The sequence below is a fragment of the Saccoglossus kowalevskii genome, chromosome 21 (assembly GCF_978046115.1).
Source record: "Saccoglossus kowalevskii chromosome 21, keSacKowa6.1, whole genome shotgun sequence".
NCBI classification, from domain to species: Eukaryota; Metazoa; Hemichordata; class Enteropneusta; family Harrimaniidae; genus Saccoglossus; species Saccoglossus kowalevskii.
The window spans coordinates 2,696,319-2,711,896 of record NC_140661.1 but is presented as its reverse complement, the minus strand read 5'-3'; the positions used below and the strand labels follow the sequence as shown (position 1 = coordinate 2,711,896).

Here is a 15,578-nt window from a genome sequence, read left to right as displayed (position 1 = left end):
TTCCAGAGACATAATAAATATATTCGATCGATAAAATCGTTAATTATTCCGGTTACTTCATTGGATTATATTTACTTTTATAATAGAACAGACCAGTTACATTATTGATGAACCGTAGAAATTCATTTTGTTTAATACCGATTATCGTCCCGACAAACACATGCAAATCGAGCTGTATTTAATATACAAAGCATGGTGCCTAAATCCAGAATGTTATTTTGAGGTGCAGCTGACATATGTCGCTTGTTGAAGTGTGATCCTCGTTCACGATAATCCTATCTATGCTACGTTAATACAGAATTCTTTAACACGACATTTTGTTAAATTATGTTGTGTTGGAAATACCGAAAATGGTTCTTCCTGGGCATGGTTTTGATGCCACTGGTTTTGATGATTGTGTCGGCATACCACGTGATTGAAAATACAACGATGACTATACCATTGAAGAATCAGCTTCGACGTAAGACATATATGAAATCATCCCAGGTAAGAGTGTAGTTATATTGTAAGTAATCATCTTCGATATCAGACATACATCAACTCAACAAAGTTATTGTTATGAATATATTGTATGAAATCAGCTTACATATAAGACATATATCAACTCAACAAAGATAAGCTTATAAATATATTGTAAGAAATCAGCTTACATATAAGACATATATCAACTCAACAAAGGTAAGGTTATAAATAGATTGTAATAAATCAGCTTACATATAAGACATATATCAACTCAACAAAGGTAAGGTTATAAATGTATTGTAGGAAATCAGCTTACATATAAGACATATATCAACTCAACAAAGGTAAGGTTATAAATATATTGTAGGAAATCAGCTTACATATAAGACAAATATCAACTCAACAAAGGTAAGGTTATAAATATATTGTAAGAAATCAGCTTACATATAAAATATATATATTAACTCAACAAAGATAAGGTTATAAATATAATGTATGTAATCAGCTTACATATAAGACATATATGAACTCAACAAAGTTATTGTTATGAATATATTGTATGAAATCAGCTTACATATAAGACATATATCAACTCAACAAAGGTAAGGTTATAAATATATTGTAAGAAATCAGCTTACATATAAGACATATATCAACTCAACAAAGGTAAGGTTATAAATATATTGTAAGAAATCAGCTTACATATAAGACATATATCAACTCAACAAAGGTAAGATTATAAATATATTGTAAGAAATCAGCTTACATATAAGACATATATCAACTCAACAAAGGTAAGGTTATAAATATATTGTAAGAAATCAGCTTACATATAAGACATATATCAACTCAACAAAGGTAAGGTTATAAATATATTGTAAGAAATCAGCTTACATATAAGACATATATCAACTCAACAAAGGTAAGATTATAAATAGATTGTATGTAATCAGCTCACATATAAGACATATCAACTCAACAAAGGTAAGGTTATAAATATATTGTAAGAAATCAGCTTACATATAAGACATATATCAACTCAACAAAGGTAAGGTTATAAGTATATTGTATGTAAACAGCTTACATATAAGACATATATCAACTCAACAAAGTTATTGTTATGAATATAATGTATGAAATCAGCTTGCATATAAGACATATGTCAACTCAACAAAGGTAAGGCTATAAATAGATTGTATGAAATCAGCTTACATATAAGACATATATCAACTCAACAAAGGTAAGGTTATAAATATATTGTATGTAAGCTGCTTACATATAAGACATATATCAACTCAACAAAGATAAGGTTATAAATATATTGTAAGAAATCCGCTTACATATAAGACATATATCAACTCAACAAAGGTAAGGTTATAAATATATTTTAAGAAATCAGCTTACATATAAGACATATATCAACTCAATAAAGATAAGGTTATAAATGTATTGTAAGAAATCAGCTTACATATAAGACATATATCAACTCAACAAAGGTAAGGTTATAAATATATTGTATGAAATCAGCTTACATATAAGACATATATCAACTCAACAAAGGTAAGATTATAAATAGATTGTATGTAATCAGCTCACATATAAGACATATATCAACTCAACAAAGGTAAGGTTATAAATATATTGTAAGAAATCAGCTTACATATAAGACATATATCAACTCAACAAAGGTAAGGTTATAAGTATATTGTAGGAAATCAGCTTACATATAAGACATATATCAACTCAACAAAGGTAAGGTTATAAATATATTGTAAGAAATCAGCTTACATATAAGACATATATCAACTCAACAAAGGTAAGGTTATAAATAGATTGTAGGAAATCAGCTTACATATAAGACATATATCAACTCAACAAAGGTAAGGTTATAAATAGATTGTATGTAATCAGCTTACATATGAGACATATATCAACTCAACAAAGGTAAGGTTGTAAATATATTGTAAGAAATCAGCTTACATATAATACATATATCAACTCAACAAAGGTAAGGTTATAAATATATTGTAAGAAATCAGCTTACATATAAGACATATATCAACTCAACAAAGGTAAGATTATAAATAGATTGTATGTAATCAGCTCACATATAAGACATATCAACTCAACAAAGGTAAGGTTATAAATATATTGTAAGAAATCAGCTTACATATAAGACATATATCAACTCAACAAAGGTAAGGTTATAAGTATATTGTATGTAAACAGCTTACATATAAGACATATATCAACTCAACAAAGTTATTGTTATGAATATAATGTATGAAATCAGCTTGCATATAAGACATATGTCAACTCAACAAAGGTAAGGCTATAAATAGATTGTATGAAATCAGCTTACATATAAGACATATATCAACTCAACAAAGGTAAGGTTATAAGTATATTGTATGTAATCAGCTTACATATAAGACATATATCAACTCAACAAAGGTAAGGTTATAAATATATTGTAAGAAATCAGCTTACATATAAGACATATATGAACTCAACAAAGGTAAGGTTATAAATATATTGTAAGAAATCAGCTTACATATAAGACATATATGAACTCAACAAAGGTAAGGTTATAAATATATTGTAAGAAATCAGCTTACATATAAGACATATATCAACTCAACAAAGGTAAGGTTATAAGTATATTGTATGTAATCAGCTTACATATAAGACATATATCAACCCAACAAAGGTAAGGTTATAAATATATTGTATGTAAGCTGCTTACATATAAGACATATATCAACTCAACAAAGATAAGGTTATAAATATATTGTAAGAAATCCGCTTACATATAAGACATATATCAACTCAACAAAGGTAAGGTTATAAATATATTTTAAGAAATCAGCTTACATATAAGACATATATCAACTCAACAAAGATAAGGTTATAAATGTATTGTAAGAAATCAGCTTACATATAAGACATATATCAACTCAACAAAGGTAAGGTTATAAATATATTGTATGAAATCAGCTTACATATAAGACAAATATCAACTCAACAAAGGTAAGATTATAAATAGATTGTATGTAATCAGCTCACATATAAGACATATATCAACTCAACAAAGGTAAGGTTATAAATATATTGTAAGAAATCAGCTTACATATAAGACATATATCAACTCAACAAAGGTAAGGTTATAAGTATATTGTATGTAAACAGCTTACATATAAGACATATATCAACTCAACAAAGTTATTGTTATGAATATAATGTATGAAATCAGCTTGCATATAAGACATATGTCAACTCAACAAAGATAAGGTTATAAATAGATTGTATGAAATCAGCTTACATATAAGACATATATCAACTCAACAAAGGTAAGGTTATAAATATATTGTAAGAAATCAGCTTACATATAAGACATATATCAACTCAACAAAGATAAGGTTATAAATATATTGTATGTAAGCTGCTTACATATAAGACGTATATCAACTCAACAAAGGTAAGGTTATAAATATATTGTAAGAAATCAGCTTACACATAAGACATATATCAACTCAACAAAGGTAAGGTTATAAATATATTTTAAGAAATCAGCTTACATATAAGACATATATCAACTCAACAAAGATAAGGTTATAAATGTATTGTAAGAAATCAGCTTACATATAAGACATATATCAACTCAATAAAGGTAAGGTTATAAATATATTGTAAGAAATCAGCTTACATATAAGACATATATCAACTCAACAAAGGTAAGGTTATAAATATATTGTATGTAATCAGCTTACATATAAGACATATATCAACTCAACAAAGGTAAGGTTATAAATATATTGTATGTAATCTGCTTACATATAAGACATGTATGCAAGCCGTTAATATTGCATTGTTTCGTGGTGTGTTGCATTCAATTTATGAACACTGATTATATGCTTTGTTACCTGAAGTATTCTCTGGACACAATTACCATACCTATACAAACCAGAGCTGACCAGGGGAATGGTACGCAAACTTTACTGACCAACGATAACTCACAAACGCTTAATGGCATGCAGTCATCCGGTAGTGGTAATGACCAGTCAGGAAGTAATGCTACCCAATATTTGAAAGATAGCGATGCGTTAAATATGCATATTGGGAATAGTACGTCCATGAACAGGTGGAGTAGTAGTAACAGCAGTAACAGTAGTAATCAGAGATATAACGTTTTTTCCAACATAGCATCAAAATCAGATGCTATAGAAACAACATCCGGGAACACGGACAAAAGACAGAGGTATCTACTGGGTTTACAAAGATATGGAACTGGTGGGCAGAATGCCCAGTACTCTGGGTTCGTCAACGCTGTGTTGTTTGCGTTGATTACCAATCGTACACTTGTATTGACACCATTCTTTGTTCACGGCGGTCATGTACGTGGATATAGTTTGGAACATATGAAACAATTCAATGAAACGTTCAATGTTTCACGTCTAAACGAACTGTTGCCATTGACAACAATGGAACACTATAAATCAGCATGTAACGCATATAACACTAAAGTACTAACATGGAATTCAATAAATTACGAGTCAAGTTCACATGCAATGTTGAATTTTTTTGGGTTGAAGTTACCGGCAGAAAGGAACCTAACCAAGCTAAGTTCGATGACATGGAAACAACTTGCGAGTGTAAACGAAGACGCAAAGTGCATTGTCTTCTACCACACCCACAAAATGAAACTGTACAACAAAAGCAGAGACGATGTCTTGATGAATATTCGAACGTACCTGACAAGATCCCCGAATATACTAAACGTTACTAATTATGTGCAGAAGGATGTGTGTAACGGGCCATATGTGGCGTTGCATTGGAGAAACAAATCTGCTGAAATGCCGTAAGAAACTTAGAACATATTGTGGTAATGTATGCTCGATCCTGGGTTCTCCTATTATAAGCGAAGTATGAGCCCCGGAATGAGCATACATTTTACTATTATCTATTAGTAAGAGTAGTGTATGCAAATATGTGAATCCTGTGAGCCATTTTCAGTAATTTCTGCATGTACAAACAATAATTTTCAATCTTCTTTTTTTATGAAGATGCCATTTCTTTTACAATAAAACGCGCTGCGATCGCGTTATATCACGTGGTACAGTTCTGGTAGAAAATATCACGACTGCTGTGGCCGCAATGATGGTGCGAAGTAACTTCACATGTATATACGTGGCATGTCCACAGTGGTCTCTGGTGAGTTGTCTATGGTGCCAATATATTACTTATTTATACCAAATGTATGGATGTTATGAGTAAATATATCTTGTGTTTCGTGTTTTGCAATATATAGCCTTTATCTATATCTCGGTACCATATAGGGGATTGTCGATAGACTTGCAATGAAGATACCACGTGATCGAATACACACATTACGTGACTTAGAACGTGACCCAAACAGCATTATGTTCTTGGATGATTATTATCTATCGTCATTGGTGGAACAGGAGATATGTTATAGTAAGTACAAACAAACGCAGCTTGTTTAATATTCAATAAATTCTCTTCAAAGAATTGTAAATCGCCTGGTAATCGACATGGAGCACTGTGTCATGTTTTTATGCCACGTAGCCTATCTGGATTTGTAATTAATTAATTATCCGTCTGTCTCACCTTTCTAACAACTAGTCTGACTTGCCGCCAGTTCCGTGAGAGCATGTCTGATTGGCTGTCAGTTCTCTGACATCTTATTTACTGCCTGATAGTTTATTGTCAGCCTCTCTGCAGCTGATTGGCTTTCAGCTCCCTGTCAACCTTTCTGATTGGCTGTCAGATCCCTGACATATTTTTTACTGCCTGATAGTTTATTGTCAGCCTCTCTGCAGCTGATTGGCTTTCAGCTCTCTGTCAGACTCTCTGATTGGTAATCGATTATCTACAACCCTCCCTGTCAACCTGTCTGATTGGATGTCAGTTCTATGTCAGCTATCCCGTTTGAATATCTGCCAATCGCAACATCTGAAAAAAATACTTTAGTGTATTTGTATTTGTTGTTTATTACTTATGTTAATATTCGCCCTGTTACCTCTATTTGTATCTCTTCTAGGATCTGATGTTTTTCTTGCTGCTACTTTCTCAACATGGTCCGATTATGTACGATATGAACGGGTGTCGGCAGGAAGACCTACCTATTATGTAAATGAACTGCCGGGCGTTTCTTTCAATCGAACGAAGCTTGTAAAGTGATGATGGGTGTTACAAAGGAGAAACGTCCACGCTCATATTTATGACTTCTAATTTGTTTGTATATATATATTTAAACTTACTGAGCTCGGTTTGGCGAATGATTAAATGAAATGTTCTTTTGTTTATTTTCCAATATAACTCACTACAAGCAACTAAAGTGACATCACTCTCTTCTTTGTGATTTTGTAATTGATGTCCAGGAAGCTATAGAGTATGAGTCGTTAATACTACAGGATTATCAGTAAGGTATGTTTGGTTGTCTGCTGCATGATATATACCTAAGCAGTTTAAGTATCGATCTGATACGTGAGCAATTCAATACACCGATTGTCGATATATGTTTCATCTCATCTTCGCCAACCATTGTTCATTAGTTTATAAGGATTGGCATAGATAGCCGGCTTCACCAAAACCGTGCGAATTGGACAATGATTCAACCCCGGAGTCGTCGAATTAGTTCTAGGTAGACTGCTCTGTTTACGTATCAGAATCAATTTGTCTAAAACCGGGCATGCACACCCAAATTCCTCCATAATTTATCCATAACAAGATCATTGAAAGAGCTACTCTGGTAGCAACATCCACAATCCAATCTGATTAAAATAAGATCCTAGATTTTTAAATGCATTATTTATATTTATTTATTTATTTATATTTTACTTTACTTTATTTTATTTTATTTTTATTTATTATTTATTTTAGGTGTTTTGGTAATCGTGAAAGCCCACAAGGATCTGACCCGTTTGCCAACATAGATCCCATTTAAATGTCATTCAAACCAACCCCTTGAAAACATGTTAATGAACATTTATTTTACATGCATTATTAGTTTATCAACACAGCTTTGATTCTTGTAAAAATTGAAAAACAGAACCCCTTGCCCATTTTAATACATAATTTACAGTCTCTTGGGTGACTCGTATACTCGTTAGTGTCAGATTCCAGACGACTGATAGTTATTTTTAATGTTTTGAATGATCAAAATGAGGAAAATAACAAAAACAACACAACTTTCAGAATGTCCTGGAACTTGTCAAAATGTATTCATGATATCATAACAAGTGTAGATATAGATGAACATCAGCAGTCAGCAGAAAATTAAAAAAGCTCTAGAAAAATTAGATGAAGATAAGTGGAGAAAAAACATGGCAAACAAATCAAGTCTTATCCACTACATGAAACCTAAAACTGGGATCAAGCATTGTGAAAAATATTTAAAATCAGTTGAAAATTATAAAGGTGCCCAGCTTAAATTCAAAGCAGAGCCATACACTATAGGTCTTGCGTATGAGAAAAGAAAGTGGGCAAATGTCAATAGTGACTGTATATGTACATGCTGCAAGAAAGGTGATGAAACTCTAGAACACTTTGTTCTAGAGTGTGAAAGCTACAAAGAACATAAGGATAGTATGATGACAAATATTTGTCATATCTTATATAAAAATTTTGAAACTAATCTTTATGATGATATTACAAAGAGTAAAGCAGTACTATGTTTCCTCAGCATTACAATTATGAGATATGTGAAGAAATTGATAGAGTTGTGAAAAGATTTCTTATTGATGCCATGGATTATAGAAAAGATTATGTAGATTAGATTCATTTCGTTTAGCATTCCCTTCATCGTGATAAATATTTATAAATTTTACAATTCAAACTGTAATAAGAGGTTTCTATTGGCAGATGAAATAACATTGGAACTTTTTCTAATGACGTCAATGCACACTGCGCGCGTTGATTGGGTTGCTGGATTCAACTGCCATTAGCATTTATAAATATTGTTGAGCCGAGAGTGAATGAAAAATAAATCAAACTACTTAATGAATGACCCCGAATTCGCTGTCAGTACCATTTGCGTTTGTTGTTCGCCGATATATAAATATTTCACAAACCTATATGTGGTTTTAAACCTGAGAACTGCTCCTACAGACATGTATCGCCCAACCAGATGCCGTTTACATCCACGGAATCATCAAAATCGATAAAAGCTGTCGTTCAAGACTCGAACATTTTCAGCGAAGAACAGGTTCATGTGATACATATTCTATTCCACATATTTTTTGCCAATACAGAGTAATGTTTGTAGTATAAAAGGGATCGGCCTAGGAGTACATATAGACCATCTATGCCACATTCCCCGGAATAATGCGGGGCCGGCAACAATGACTAATATCGTCGATTGTCGTCTGCCAAATGATAAGGTGGACTCAATTAGCACATTACAAATCAAAAAATGAAAAAAATATCAAGAATACAAGCATCTCCTAAAAAATTGACAGAACTTGTTGTCATGACCCCCCCCCACACACACACACACACACACCCCACACCCAGATTGTTTAATGGTCAACTATTTGCACACTAACGCGACTGTGGAATTGTCTATTTTCTTTTAAATGTTACGTTACGGTAATGTCGTAGTAGGATATAGGCGCAGATAACAGTGTCGTGACGTAATTTTACACATGCTGAGGTGTTACTTCCTGTGTTATGGTTGAACATTTTTGCGTTTGGCGAAAGATGCAAATACTGGTCATAAATGAGAAAAAGGGTCGCTCTGTTGCGGCTGTTTGGCTTAACCAAGTATGGTGACCAATGAACCGACAAACGGGGATTTTGTCTCGGACTGCATTAAACGTTTCAAATAGCTCTAAAAGTAGCACATTTTAGTCTTTCATTTAAAACGGATTCCATATTGAGAAAGTGGTGGTATTTTAATTCGGTCTATTAATTTAATAGTAATACTTATTTGTTGGTTATTTCAAGCGCTTTTGTTCGTCTGGGAACAATAGTTCCGTGTTCCCACGCTTTTACCTGTATGCGTTAACTGTGCCAGCTCTCACCTCCGGTCTACCGTTTCACCTCTGTGTCGTCATCCAAATTTATAATCGACGTTTTGTCATTTCATCCGGTCCGTATTTTATTTTAATTTGACCGAGTTTCTGTTTTTTCCCACGTTCTGTGAGGTTGGCTATTTTATTACCGATATCAGTGTGGTACAGTCCGTAACTCCTACAGTTGCTGAAACGATATATTTTAAAATACTAACAGCGAACTGTGACTGTATACCAATATTATATATTGTTTCGAATTGTCCGTTGGTGCCAGCAGTGCCAATAACTACTGTCTACGGAGGTCAATATACATATATATCGGGACCGATTACCACAATTTACCAACCACTAAGAACCGAATCTTCTGCCGGATAATCGGTAATTATTCAACTGCAACTATACATCAACTGCACGCAACTGAATACATGTATACGGGACTTATCGGCAATATGACAGCGGTAAATATGATGAGAGACTGTTATTATCAACCAGGTACGTCAATGTATGACTGTTTTTCAGCAGATGAAATACAACTAGCCAGGCACGCGTATTAATTTTCTTATGTGGGTTCTAAGTTCTCTGTTTGACTTATTCTGTCTGTCTGTCTGTCTGTCTGTCTGTCTGTCTGTCTGTCTGTCTGTCTGTCTGTCTGTCTGTCTGTCTGTCTGTCTGTCTGTCTGTCTGTCTGTCTGTATGTATGTATGTATGTATGTATGTATGTATGTATGTATGTCTGCGTCTGTATATCTCACTCACTCCCCTCTCTCTTTCGCTCTTTCTCTTTCTCTTTCTCTCTCTTTTATAAAGAACATGTGTTCCTTTTGTATAGTCTGGTATTTCAGATTAAATTCGGGTTTGAAATTAAACGACGGCTTGTATTAGTACGTCAACGCGATAAACTGATATTTGAATGTGCTATTAAAGTTTATGTTGGTGGTATGAAAAACTGTATGTGAGCAATTCCAAAACGCAAATGTATTCATGTAAACATTCTTTATCATACAGTCAGTAAATCGGAATAATTATAATTGAAAAATGACAAATTCGTGTAATATAATGGCGTAACAACCTGTTTTTATTTTAAATTACAATTGAATGAAACTTTAACTGCGTATGGCGTGTCACGTGATTGCAAACAATTTTACACGAATCATTTTGTTATTGTGAGGTCGTTATCGCCATTCTTAACTAGAACGTTTCTGTGTGTTATTACAACATAAAATGTTCGTCTGTATCCAAAATGCAAACGGGGATGTTTGTGAAAACAGATGTGGTTTGTCACTCGGGTTCTGAGTTTGTTAGGTAGCCCGTAATGTATTCGCCATCACAAACACAGCGTATAGGGACATATTACGAAACATTATCCACAGTTTGTTCACATCTGTTTTCACAGACAAACAGATAATGTGAAATGTCGTGACTTAAAATATTGTCTGCTGAATACATGAGGTAATCTGAATACAGACAGGTAGCAGATGGACTGAATTTTACGGTACAACACTTCTTTCAACACGTCATGGAAGAGAGAGGGGAATGTGGTTCTATATATGCCACATCTTAAATTTTCAAGGTATAATTTTCTAGTTTGCTGTTCGTGGAATGAACGAATACAGAATTGTTCGATTGGACAATGTATGTGCCATCAGATAGTGAGTTTTGCGCATGATTATTTTTATACCGCTCGTTGTATCAGCTCACTAATCAGAAAATGAGTTGTGATTCTGCGCAAAGATGCGCATACTACACAAGTATTACTTGACCAGTTGCGCATCAGAACAGCCAATAAGAAAATGTATACTGCACAATGCGTATTCTGAGCAAGATTACACTCACACTTCGCTCGAATAATTCTCGTCTGCAGTGTTGATGTTGTTCACGTTCACCGCTGTGCACGATGGTCCTATACAAGCTGTAACGTCACAACGAGACAATAATGTCGCGAATTTACGAGTTCCCCACTGTCAGAGAATATACGAACAGAATACAGTTGGTGTATATACATGTACTGAGTTGTCAGTATTTTAAACTTGTTTAGCACATCTCTACCAGGTTACGACATACAACCACAGATTTGCCATAGCCATCGATGTCATTAGCGGTCATTATACCATTGCCCAACAGTCATGCCTAACCGTGCGCTGATCGGTCCAGTTGTTTTTTAAAGGGCGGTGTTCGAATGTTGAGTAAACAATATATGTTACACGCGTTGTATACGTTGCTATGAGTCTCATATCGAACAGGACGCGACGCTAAGGCCCAGTAACTGTTATTTGACATTCTATAAACGTGGTGAATATTTCATATAAAACGAATTTTTGTCTTTGTGAGATTATGCATAACTATAATGAACGAATTGATACGTCACTAGTTAAAGCTGTTATGCTGGAGGGGAAGATAAATATGGTCGTAACGTAAAATAATTTTGCAACGAGAGAGATGCGTTGTTATCATATATTTTGAACACAACTGTTTTCCCGCTGTAGTTGACATATATACTTTAAATGTGTTTCAATACATATGTAAATTTATGTTGTGAACTGTTAAAAATATTCTGAAAAAATACAATAATATATATATTTTATATGTAACTGTGTATTGCTAGACAATACACCCCACCTCATCCCCATATGTGATTCGTTGATTCGTGAATTACTCTAACCATATTACTTCGATATTATTATCTGACAGGATGGCACCAAGTGAAATTTAGGTCAGTTTGAAATGGGTAAAAATATGACGACCGTCGATTCACCTCGCATTACTAGTACCAATTCGATTATTTAAAGGGCGGTGTGCGGAATTTGTGTTCATAAACATTGATTTTCCAACAATCTAATGCGCTCTTCTAATGGGAATCACGTGCATTAAATACCGTCGACGACTACTTCGATATCTTCCAAGAAATTACATAGTTGAAGCTTGGTAACGTCTCAGTTTGTAATCGTTGATGTGCGCAACAGTCAAAGTCGCCATCTCACGCATGCGTGGCGCGACGAGCACCGCCCTTTAAAAAATACCATTCAGAGTATTTTGTTGTTAGCAACATGTCGAAATACGCATATCGGCGATTCGATATTACATTGAATATTGTTAAACTCGCTGAGACACTAAACAGAACGGCGTGTCTAATTTGTTAAACTCGCGACCAGCTTGCCGATTTACGCCAACCAGTCAATCAGTAGCAGCGTTGTATCACATAAAAGTGCGTGGTTTCTATGAATTGCCGGAATCATTTGTGATGTCATCATTGCGTCGATTTCATATTTAATAGAGACTTGGGGAGGGTGTTGTGTTTGCCGTAGTTACGTGATGGTATAAAAAACGCAGTGGTGTACAGGTGAGTAACAAACAATAATACATTATACTGCGCATGCGTTAAATTTGGGTGAAATCAAGAATCAGAATTAGAAACACTGTACTTTATTTTCGAATATTTTTTTAACGTGGCGATACGCTTTTCTCTGCACGTGTATTTTTTAAATTGTTTACACCCATACCGTGATTTCATTTAAGAGTCAGATGACTTCAAATATTGTACAATGTCTCGCAGCACACTGTAATATTCGTTATCATACCGTACGTAGTACATGCTTATACATGTTACCAAGCTGCTCTAGGGTCGTACGAATTGCAAACACAAGTTTGTTGTAGAACTTTTGAAAAGGGCATCGCGTTTTTATCCATGCAATAATAAGTCTGAAATAATTCACGGCGTATCAACTAATACCAGAGGTACATTACTTGGGGTTTGCAGCTACGGTGACATGATACCAAGATCCCGTTTTAATCTCGCTCTCGCATAAGCGTTCCAACGTAGAAAAATGCGAATGCGCATGCCCGAGGTAACTATGATACTGGGATGTCCAGGTGGGTCAAAATAGCTGTTCACGATGTGACGGATTACGATAACTACATTTTCTGTACATTTTCGCTATGAATGTGGTAATACATGTGTTATTGTTTTATTACAAACCGCCTATGTCATGTCAGAAGGTCGTAGCGTCAGTATCGCTATCTACGAGATGAGACTTGAATGAGATCTTGGCACGATGTCACCATACAGTACTATGCGCGTAATGTATCTCTGCTAATACATACTGTTAATATGATAAACTATTTGTCGTCTCTCTACCAAATCACGCAATAGTCGTAATGGAATATTTTATTCTGATATTTAAATCCAAGGACCCATCGGCTTGGAGTAATCTCAAAATTTGATCTGTAAATAAAAGTTATTATTAGATTTAAAATATTAAAATACATTTATGATGGTAAGTGTGTATGAATTGGTGAACTATTTGTTTGTTTTTGGTCACTTGACTATAATTGCGCTATTGATTAGAGGGTACTCAAGGCATTTCCTGCACATTTTTGGAACAAAATGGCTACCAGTCAACTACAAAGAATCTCGTCGAAACATTGTAATGTGTACACCGACCATATGAAGTTTGGTGTATGTGTCAAGTTGCAATCAAACCGGTCAATGTACATGCGTTTCCTAAATACTTCATATTTATAAACAAATGGCTATCAGTCGGCCAATCTTTGATTCGGAACACTCGTCTCTCATCTCTGCGCCCGAAACGAAAACGCGCGATGTCTGAGGTGCTTATCGGAACTTAGCGTTTCACGTAGATAACAAATAAGAGACTAATAAAATTGGATAAAATCATCTTTAGGGAAAATGTCGCATTTCGCACTACATAGTAAAATTTCCAAGCAGAAATAACACCAGAGTTCATCAAATGTACCATACTGCGATGTCATATGAATTGCAGTGGCTTTGTCTTGTATTCTATCATTTATCTATATTATCTAAAAGACACAAAATAATTTTAGTTTAAAATAATAAACACAATATTGAATATAATAACCTTACAACTACGCAATAGCAGGTCCCCAGATAGTTATTTTTACCCTCAAATAGGTGCATTTAGGTCCGGTTAAAGAATGTCGTGAGTAGAGGATTAGTGCATACGTATTATGTATACAGTGTACGTGGTCACTGTAACACAATCATTGTTTTATGGCAATTCTGGTGCTCCGTAACTCAGGTTGCTCTCTCACATTTGGCGGTGAGTACCCGATTTGTATTCACTGCTATTACATAGGGACACTGTGTTATTACCGAGGGACACTGTGCTATTATCTGTGTATGGCGTAGAACGTGTAATACATGCACGGTGATAATGTAGTATGTAACTGACATATGTCAATACCTGTGTATGGCGTAGAACGTGTAATACATGCACGGTGATAGTATAGTATGTAACTGACATATGTCAATACCTGTGTATGGCGTAGAACGTGTAATACATGCACGGTGATAGTGTAGTGCGTAACTGACATATGTCAATACCTGTGTATGGCGTACAACGTGTAATACATGCACGGTGATAGTGTAGTGCGTAACTGACATATGTCAATACCTGTGTATGGCGTACAACGTGTAATACATGCACGGTGATAGTGTAGTGCGTAACTGACATATGTCAATACCTGTGTATGGCGTACAACGTGTAATACATGCACGGTGATAGTGTAGTGCGTAAATGACATATGTCAATAATGTGTATGGGGTACAACGTGTAATACATGCACGGTGATAGTGTAGTGCGTAACTGACATATGTCAATACCTGTGTATGGCGTACAACGTGTAATACATGCATGGTGATAGTGTAGTGCGTAACTGACATATGTCAATACCTGTGTATGGCGTACAACGTGTAATACATGCACGGTGACAATGTAGTATGTAACTGACATATGTCAATACCTGTGTATGGCGTACAACGTGTAATACATGCACGGTGATAATGTAGTATGTAACTGACATATGTCAATACCTGTGTATGGCGTAGAACGTGTAATACATGCACGGTGATAATGTAGTATGTAACTGACATATGTCAATACCTGTGTATGGCGTACAACGTGTAATACATGCACGGTGATAGTGTAGTGCGTAACTGACATATGTCAATACCTGTGTATGGCGTACAACGTGTAATACATGCACAGTGATAGTGTAGTGCGTAACTGACATATGTCAATACCTGTGTATGGCGTACAACGTGTA

The 15,578-nt window shown here is 34.6% G+C and overlaps 1 protein-coding gene across 1 annotated transcript; it reads left to right on the top strand.

Moving 5' to 3' along the window:
* The first annotated feature begins 429 nt into the window (after positions 1 to 429).
* LOC144359234 (uncharacterized) lies at positions 430 to 6,824 on the top strand. The gene is made up of 5 exons (XM_085495390.1): positions 430 to 486; positions 4,392 to 5,320; positions 5,526 to 5,673; positions 5,799 to 5,937; positions 6,524 to 6,824. The coding sequence occupies exons 1-5, from the start codon at positions 430 to 432 to the stop codon at positions 6,661 to 6,663; spliced, it is 1,413 nt and encodes a 470-aa protein (XP_085351516.1). The 3' UTR covers positions 6,664 to 6,824.
* Positions 6,825 to 15,578: the final 8,754 nt, after the last annotated feature.